Here is a 10,000-nt window from a genome sequence, read left to right as displayed (position 1 = left end):
ATCTGCGAGAAAGAGAGAGAGAGAGAGAGAGAGAGAGAGAAATAAGAGAAATCTTCTTGGATTTTTTTATGATAATCTCATAGACGCATTATATAAACAATTTCGTAGTACGAGATGCATTCTAAAATTTCCTAATATTTTTTTCCCCATTTTGTCCTTTTACTCTTTGGAATGGATCTGAAAAACTACTCACAGGCCATACAGTAATCTGAAACCAGTGTGTCTCTTCAAAATTATCCTCTGTTTACGTTCGTACACAAATATTTCACGACGCATTTTAAAAAGTTGAAACCCATGTCCATGTTGTATATTTATGTATGGTGATTCGTATCATGATCTCTCACCGCGAACGGTCACGGTTCTTTTTTTTTTTCTTTTTTTTTTTTTTTTTTTTATTTTTAAGATCTATTTCGTTCATTGGAAAGTGAACGTAAACGAAAGCGCCAAAAGAAAAAAAAAAGAAAAAAAAAAAAAAAAGAAAGAAAGAAAGAAATATAGGAAAGATAATCGTGAATGGCGTTCAATTGAATCGTTGAACGTCGTTGAACACGTCGTACAATCTGTTTTACGAAATATCTCGAGAAAACGTGAAGAAATAATGGCTTCTTCTAGTTTTTTGTCCTTTCTTTTTTTTTCCTTTTTTTCTTTTTTTTTTTTTCTTTCTTTCTTTCTTTTTTTTTTTTCTTTTTTTTTTTTTTATCGACGAAGAGTAAATCGATTCTTTGCCACGAATTCGAGATAAAGTTGTGAGTAAAGAAAGAGAAAGAGAGAGAGAGAGAGAGAGAGAGAGAGAGAGAGAGAGATATGCCGAAAGAAATCGACATATGGGAGAGTCGCCAATTCTTCGCGATTTAATTTTGTTCGTTTGCTAGAGTCAGGAAAGTCTTGGAAAAGAAAAATAAAAGAATTGTGAAAAAGGTAATGCGTGGAAAGAGACAGAGAGTGAAGGAAGAAGAAGAAGAAAAAGAAGAAGAAAAATGACAGAACGTGCGGAATGGTAGAACGCGCGTAAAGAGTTCGAGTTGAAATTTTTCGAGTACACGTCCGTCGCTTGGATAATCTCGTTGACTTTACTTGGGGATAAAGGTTGGTTTGTAGCTGTCCGTGGATTCACAGGGACTAGTAGCTAAATCTCTCCTCTCTCATCATCCATTTTGTCTCTTATAAAATTTGTCCGGTTTATTCCTCTACCTAAAGCTTTTTCTATTCGTGTATCTTGGCAAATACCTACTACAATACTACTACTACTATTACTACTACTATTACTACTACTACTACTACTACTACTACTACTATTATTATTACTATTACTACTACTACTACTACTACTCACATATGTACGTTGATTTTTCAGTGTCGTCACTTATGTAGCGCATTAAGAAATACCGACGAACGTAACGATAATGGTTACTCGTGTAAAAAGTATACTATTTTTTACAAGGGAAAAAAATCTTGAAACAATTTCCAAAATGATTATCTATATTTGTATTTCACACACTCGACAAATTCGATTCCTTAATGGTTCAACTTTTTGATCCTTGTATTATTGAATATTTTTCTTCTCTCTATGTCTATCTGTCTGTCTGTCTGTCTGTCTCTTTCTCTCTCTTTTTTGCAGCGAAAATATCACACGAAAAAAAAAAAATATATATATATATATAGATTTTTTTATTTTGAAATTATTAAATATTAAATTAATTTAACGTGAACGAATACTGACGAAATCACTATGACGATTCAGCCATTATAATAATTATTCAATTGAACTTTGATTATCGATTTGAAATAAATCATTATGCGAAATGATACAATTTATTGGTTATTAATATAAATTAGATTGGATTAGATTAGATTAGATTAGATTGGTCTAGATGCGATCAATTAAAAGTTCCTTTTTTTTTTCTTTCTTTTTTTTCTTTTATATTATACTTCGACGATAGTGCAGTGGTCTATGTAACAAATCTATCAAAATATTAAAATTTAATCCGAAGATATGAGAAAGAAAAGAATATGTTTGAGTTACGAGAACGTTTCCTCTCTTCATCTCTCTCTCTCTCTCTCTCTCTCTCTCTTAAAGGATTTTTATATTACGTGGCTTTGGCAATGTCGATGATGTCAATTTTTAACTTGCCTTTCAAGAAACTCGTGTGCGTGCTTCGGAACACGATATTGGAATTAACATTGTTTCTCAGTGAACGCGTAGACGTGAAGAGTGAGGGAGCGAGAGAGAGAGAGAAAGATAGAGAAAGGGAGAGAGAGAGAGAGAGGAAAGAGAGAGGTTTGTGAACAGCTATGACTTGTTTCACTGCTACCCCGACAACCTCCCACCCTCTCCCTCTCTCTCTCTCTCCTTATTTCTTTTTCTCTTTCTCCCTTCCTCTTCTCCTACCCTCTCTCTCTCTCTCTCTCTCTCTTTTTCTCCTATCGTCTGTCTTACGGAGAAACGATCGAAACCAGACGTGGTTACGTCCAAGCGATTGAGATACGTCTGGTACATTCTTTCCTCAAGAATCGTTGTCCGGGTTGTTTTAATAAATTAAGTAAAATATACAAACAAAAAAAAACAGAAAGAAAAAGAGAGCAAAAAAGAAGAATATATATATATATATATTACTTTTGTTTCTTATTTTATTTATTTGATACTCTCCATAGAGGTATTCACCTACCTATTTACCTACCTACCTACCTACCTACCTACCTAGCTACTTACCTACCTATTTATCTACTTATTTTTACGTAAAGCTATAAGTCCTGTTCGAATGAGTTTTTTCTTTCGATTATGTTACTTTCTTTTTTTATTTCTTTCTTTCGCTCTCTTTCTCTCTCTCTCACTTTTTTTATTATTTTTTTTTTAATACGAAACACACAAGGTTACTCCTTAAGGTAATACCAAAGAATTATTTAGACAGACAAAAAGAGAGAGAGAGAGAGAGAGAGAGAGAGAGAGAGAGAGAGAGAGAGAAAGAGAGATTCATTTATCATTTTGAAACTTCACAAAAGATGGATGGATATCTATGTGAAATAATCAAATACCTCGCAATCCTTCTTTTTTCTTTCCTTTTTGCCCTCCCCCCCTCCTTTTTTTCTTTTTTTCTTTTTTATTTTATTTTTTTTTCTTTTTTTGTCGAGAATGCAACGTGATGGGAATTCTCGAGCATCGATCTCGATGTTGTTTGTTAGCATTATGCACATCGCGTACGAGTTAACGAGTCGGCCTTACGAACGGATAAGAGTGGGACGAGGGAGTGATAGAGAAGTAGGGGGGAGGGGGTGAGGGTAAGGGGAACGAATAGGAAGGATGGGATACATACAAAAAAGAAAGATGGCGCGAGCGAGTCGTTGCACGCGTGTCCGCGTATGTTTGTGTGTTTTGTGTGTGTGTCTATATCTCTCTTTCTGTTGTGTGTGTGTGTGTGTGTGTGTGTATGTGGTACGTGCCCGTACCCGAGTTGATTCCGTTTGGAGTTTGGATATAAATCGGGTTTGAAAAGTGCAGCCAAACTAGTGTTTTTACATTCAACAGAAAGAGATAAGTCAGGTTGTTCGTATTGGTATGAAAGAGCGAGAGAGAGAAAGAAAGAGAGAGAGAGAGAGAGAGAGGGAAAGAGAGAGAGAGAATAGGTATGTACCTACTACTGTCTACCTTACTCTACCTACAACCATACAAGTTTTAATTTAAAGTTTGTCCGAGTCCGACATTTATTTGAGTTCTCTCGTAAAAGTTGATTTATCATGGTCTCTAGTACGCAAGGATTGAATTGTTAATATTAAGTCCTTGGAGCAGACGGTATCCCCCATCATCTCATTCATCCTCATTCCGTTACACCATCTTTTTCGAATGTTAAATCCTTTACGAAATAGAAATGTGAATTAAATGTGATCGCCGTAAAGAAGCATTCTCGATATCGTTGATTTTTAATCGCAAATCTTTCGATCATCCTTTTCAAAAGAAATGTAAAATCATAATAAGAGATATCCTTATTAATATTCCTTTTTTTTTTTTTTTTTTTTTTCTTAATGATACAATCGCGCAATCTTATTATCCTCAAATAATATCGAATTTATTTATTCATTATCATGTAATAATCAAAGTTTATGTAATAATATATACAACGTACATACTTACGTTATTAACGATTGTCATAGAATTATTTATTTAATTTACGTATGTATTATCTCCGTCTCGATTAGTTTACCAACGTTGTTGATATTATCCTAAATGACTTTTAAATGTGAGATTTACTTGATTCGTAAATACGAAAGGGCCTTTGTTGTAATGTATCCAATAACCTATCTATCTATAAGGCAAAATATTTCTTTCTTTTTTTCTTTCTTTCTTTCTTTCATTCATTCATTCATTCATTCAGACCGATCGATTCACGCAATTACGTTGGAAATTTTTTTTTTTTCCTTTTCTTCTTATTCGTTTTACCTTTACTACCATGAAACGACACAGAGCTGATTTAAGAGCTTACCGGGACGGATCGTTCGTGGACTCTTACCAAACGGAGCTCGTTCGTACATACATACGTACATACATACATATGTACGTACATAGGATGTATACGTACATACATACATACATATACATACTATATACGTGCGCGTGGTATATCTCGTAGTTTCATTTCTCGATCTGGAGGAGAACGAGGAGGAGAAAGAAGAGGACGACGCAGAGGAGGATGAAGAGAAGGACGACGAGGAGGAGGAGGAGGAGAAGGAGGAGGGGAATGCGCGCTGCTCTTGTTATATTATACGTATGGAATCTTGTACGATGGTAAAAAAAAATAAGTGTGCACCTGTGTGCATAAATACATACAGATATACATACATACATACATACATACATACGTATATATATATATATATATATATATATATATATATATATATATATATATATATATGAAATAGATATGTACATAGTATGCTATACCTAACCTATGTGTATGAGTTTCGAGATAAAGAGAAAGAGAAGCTGCGATCTCTCCGTTCTGCAGTACTTTCGCGTTGGTATAAACGAAAGGCTATAAAGCGAGAAGCTTTCCATCGACAACATCGATGTATGTACGAGCCCAGGGACGTAGATATCCTTTCGATTCTTTTTCGATCTGCTGTTACTATTATCTATACCTATACCTTTCCTCTGCTTACTCGTCGGAGATCATCGTTTCATCCTTTTCGTTTAAAATAAACAACGATATTTACTCCGTTCTTCTTCATATTCTTCTTCTTCTTCTTCTTCGTCTTCTTTGATAAAACAAGGATAAAAAGAGGAAAAAAGAAGAAGGAATAGAGAGCTCCAATTGGTTGTTTCGAGACTACAAGCTCGGTGAAATACTCTTGGATAATTCTTTTTCTCTCTTTCTTTCTTTCTTTCTTTCTCTTTTTCTTTTTTTTTCTGTTTATCTTTTTCCATCTTTTCTTTCTTTTTTTTTTTTTTTTTTTCTTCTTCTTCTGCGGGAGTACAGACGGCACGCGAGGATATCAAAACGCCGCAGAAGATTTCTTTTTCCTGTCCTTTCTTTTTTTTTTTGTTTTCCTTTTTCTTTTTCTTTTTTCTTTTTTCCCTTTTATTTTTATAGCATTAACCGAAATTGCAGCGATCCCTGGAAAGTACCGAAGGAGCTTTAGCGCGAATGCCTCCGATGCGGTATGAGCGTATATGGTATGAGAATGTACACACAGGGTGATCGAAGAAGTTCGAAGAACTTTCATACTTCCTTTCTATCGATTGATTTGTCGCGTCATTAAAATCGCGAGATTATTTCTTTTCCTTTTTTCTTCTTCTACTTTTTTTTTTTTTTCTTTTTTATATAAGGGAATGGACCATTTTCGTTTCGTCGAAGATCATAAGAAAAACGTTCCAATAAAAATATAACTTTCGAGAGCCTTAATATACGTACTTAATATTATCGTTGTACTTATGTAAGAATATTTTCTTTCAGTTCTTTTCTATCATCCATTCCCTCCCCCCGCCCTCCGCCTACCCTTATTCCGTTCCATTACATCCTCACACTTATACTTCCAGATATAACATAAAAGAATTCGTTCGTTCGTTCGTACATACGTACGTATGTACGTTCGTTAAGCGAATGTTTTCCCTAGGGAAAACTTGCTGCCGATTGAATACGAATGGACCACCCCGAGCGTGAGCATCTATGACGTCAACGAGCACACCGAGCAGCTTTTTTACAGCGACGAGAAGGGAGAGGGGGGGGGATCAGAGGAGCGCGACAGTAAAATCGAAATTGTCAGAGCTGCTCTACCGCTTTAGTTTTAGAGCTTCGGGTTACTGCCATTGCACTTCTATCCCCCCTTCCATTCCTCCCCCTCTCCTCTCAACCCCTCTTCTTTCCCTTTCATGGTTCTCTTTCTCTACTATCCACGACCATTCTGTCTGTCTGTCTCTCTTTTTCTATCTTTCTCTTTCTCTCTCCCTCTCTCTCTTTATATATATATATATATATATATATATATATATATATATATATATATTTATATATCTGACTCGTACAATTTCTACCCTTGGCGCCCTTATCCACCCTCTTTTCTTTCCGAAGTAAGTAATAAGCGTCGTCGTCATAGTCGTCGTCGTCGTCGTCATAGTCGTCGTCATTGTCGTTGTCGTCTTCGTAACACACACACAAACATATATATATATATATATATATCATCAAACTTCTAGAATTCAATCAAGAAAATTTCGATCGATGATATGTACTAGTAACTTTCAGCAATTTGGCAAATAGTCTTGAAACGATCCATATCCAAAGATATCTATCAGGAAAAAAAAAAAAAAAAAAAAAAAAGGCTCGTAACGCCAAATGACAACGATTATTCGTAAGATCATTAAGAATAAGAAGTTATATATCGTTCGTTCTCGTTATTTATCTTTATCGCGATTTATATTCTTATTCACGATTAATTTAACGAAGAAGTTATTATTCGTTTCAACGATTGATCTTATTTTTTTATCGATCGAGAAAAGTAATGAGGGAGGGAAGGAGATTTTTTTTTCTCTCTCTCTCTCTCTCTCTCTCTTTTTTTTTCATGTGCACAAAAATAAATCGCTTGTTTTGTTATATACATATATATATATATATATATTTTTCTTTCGTTTTTTTAAATATTAAAAGATTACAAGATCCTTACTTTTATTCACGTAACAAACTAAAAGCACTTTTCTCGTCAATCATTCCTACCACCTTCCCATCTTATTTCTTTGTTTTTTTTTTTTTTCCTTTTTTTTTTTCCTTTTTTTTTTTCTCTATCTTTCTTTTTGTTTTACCCCTTTTCAATATTATCATTCCTCGTATTTATTCGAATATGATTTATTTGGACGTCTTTGTTATGCCATGGAAATTATTTGGGAAATCATTTCAAAATTAGATTCGCAAAGAAGTCCGATTTTAAGTTTAGGTGAATCGTGAAAATGGAAAAAGAGAAGAAAGAAATAAGAAATAAAAGAGAAACAAAAAAAAAAAAAAAATAAATAAATAAATAAATAAATAAATGAAACTCAAAAGAAAAAGAAGAAAGAAAGGAAAAAAGAAAGAAAGAAAGAAAGATTTGAAGGTCATTGATTGAAGGAGCAGATAAGATACATGTAAAACGGGTCAATGTCGAGTCGTCGTCGTCATTTTTTCGGTTCTTCGTATGGGAACATTGCGCAATTTTATTCAACGTATTAAATTCGTAAGGTCATAAATCAATCATCTACGTAAAATTTTCTTTTTAATACGAGTATTTGTATGATCGAGAAAAAAGAAAAGGAAAAAGAAAAAGAAAGAAAGAAAAAAAGAAATTAATATAAAATTCTCCGATGATTATGTCTTTTGGTTCATTTTCTTTTTTTCTTCCTTTTTTTTTTTTTTTTTTTTTCTTTTTTTTTCTTTTTAACGATAACAGGTTTCACGCGTTAAAAAGAATAATCCCATGAAAAACTTTCACTTTACAACATATTACACTGATACAGATCCCGCATTATTATGGATTAAATATAAAGCCTTTATGGTTTCATAGTGTTACGAAGTATTATCGAAACTTTTACCCGTTCACATAAATATAAGTATACAAGTATGTATGTATGTATGTATACATGTATCTATGTATGTATGTATGTATCATATTGCATGTTAATTTCTTAACGATTTACGAGTCTCGCGAGACGATTAAAGATAAGAATTATGAAACCTTTCGAAAATATAAGAAGAAGAAGAAGAAGAAGAAGAAGAAGAAGAAGAAGAAGAAGAAGAAGAAGGAAAGCTAAATTTAACGAGAGAGAGAGAGAGAGAGAGAGAGAGAGAGAGAGAGAGAGAGAGGGAGAGAGAGAGAGAGAGAGAGGTGCGAAAGGTCGGATGATGGAGCCACACGGGTGTTAATCGGATTTCCGTCGGTGATTTCTGAAGCCGTGCAAATGAATTAGTAACGAGCTTACACAGTTCACGGTGTTAGTGTTAGTCTCGTCGAGGGGGCTTAACGTAGACAAATTCAAGAATGGAGCAACAGGTTACACGACCGCCATTCACAGAACTACGTGTATATATATATGTATGTATGTGTGTACGTGTGTAAGTGTGTGTAAATGTGTATAAGTGTATGTATGTTTATATATATATATATATATATATATATATACACCTTTCTCTCTCTTCATCTCGTGTCCACGTGCACGTATATGTAGCTATGTGTGTGAAAAGAGAAAGAATGAGAGAAACAGAAAGACAGACAGAGAGAGAGAGAGAGAGACAGAGATAGAGTGAGAGAAATAGTGAGAGAGAGAGAGAACATGGAACGAGATGGTCTTTGTCATCTTCAGTTAGTCCCTCGTTTTCGTCGTTGCACTCTTTCTCACTCCACTATCACGAATCTTCTTTTCTGTTTTTTCTTTTCTTTTTGTGTGTTTTTTTTTTTTTTCTTATACCTCTCTACCAACTTCTATCTACATTTATTTTCTCACTCGAAACTCTTTTCATCTTTTTCATCCGCTTTTAAGCCTTCTCGTTAACTTCTCTCTCTCTCTCTCTCTCTCTCTCTCTCTCTCTCTCTCTCTCTCTCTCTCTCTCTCTCTCTTTCTTTCTGTTTATGCATCGCTCCATCTTTTTCAGTGTCTTTGTGTTCACGTGATCGTTCATTTCTCTATCCAATGATCTCATTGAAATATTGAATTTATCTTCTATCTCGAAAAAGATTATATTGATCTATCTATATAAATATAATTAATAATTGGATGTGATACGTAGATAGTACAGATTGATTAATTTTTTCGAATTTGAAAAACAAAGAAAAATAAATATTTAGCAAATCAAATTGAATTGAGTCGCGAACTAATCGTAATTGTTGTATTATAAATAAGAAAATCGTAAATTATTATTATAATACGTAAGCTTACAATTTGTTAAAGACTTTACGATATTTCAATGACGATCTCCTGCGATTTTGTTCAATCGAATTAACGTGAAATATACTTTTAATGATTATATTACGATGATTGAGATAAATTGAATTTTCGATTAAGTATAACGCGATATAAAGTGATTTTGATTGAAAATCTACCATTCAAATTTCTATCGTCGACGTATTTCTAATATTATGAAGGAGGTATATAATACAAAAGAATCTATAGTAACAAAGTCGCAATGGAATTAGTTCATATATAATAAGATATATATATATATATATATATATATTTATATATTGTATACAATAAGTTAATAGAGAAATGAGTAACTAAGTTGAAATTAGAAGACGGTTTGCCGAAATATAAAGGAAGAAACCTCGGCTCGTGTACGAACTTGTTTTCAGATGGAAGTAAATGGATCTTAGGAAATACGGTAAGCAATGTTGTCTGGTGGTAGCTCGATTCTCGACGGAGTTAAGGATTCCCACGAGAGGAATTTCAGTTTCTTACTTTGGGAAAGTATAAACGTGTTTCTAACGTGGATACACATCTCCTCGTGAGAAACTGTTAAATTCGAAATCGTTCTTCGGTGGTTAA

At 33.8% G+C, this 10,000-nt stretch overlaps 2 protein-coding genes across 7 annotated transcripts in view; one reads left to right on the top strand and one right to left on the bottom strand.

The window, feature by feature from the left end:
- Window positions 1-10,000, bottom strand: part of LOC124955575 (RING finger protein 17) — a 187,258-nt gene that overhangs the window by 23,446 nt on the left and 153,812 nt on the right. The window lies entirely within an intron of this gene.
- Window positions 1-10,000, top strand: part of LOC124955458 (ATP-dependent RNA helicase dbp2-like) — a 47,059-nt gene that overhangs the window by 2,180 nt on the left and 34,879 nt on the right. The window contains exon 2 of the mRNA XM_047509923.1: window positions 1,002-1,086. Within this exon, the coding sequence (XP_047365879.1) occupies window positions 1,002-1,086 (85 nt within the window). The remainder of the gene's footprint in view (window positions 1-1,001; window positions 1,087-10,000) is intronic.

The sequence above is a fragment of the Vespa velutina genome, chromosome 18 (assembly GCF_912470025.1).
Source record: "Vespa velutina chromosome 18, iVesVel2.1, whole genome shotgun sequence".
Lineage (NCBI taxonomy): Eukaryota > Metazoa > Arthropoda > Insecta > Hymenoptera > Vespidae > Vespa > Vespa velutina.
Note: the sequence above shows the minus strand (reverse complement) of the source record. Positions and strands in the feature narration are given on the sequence as shown.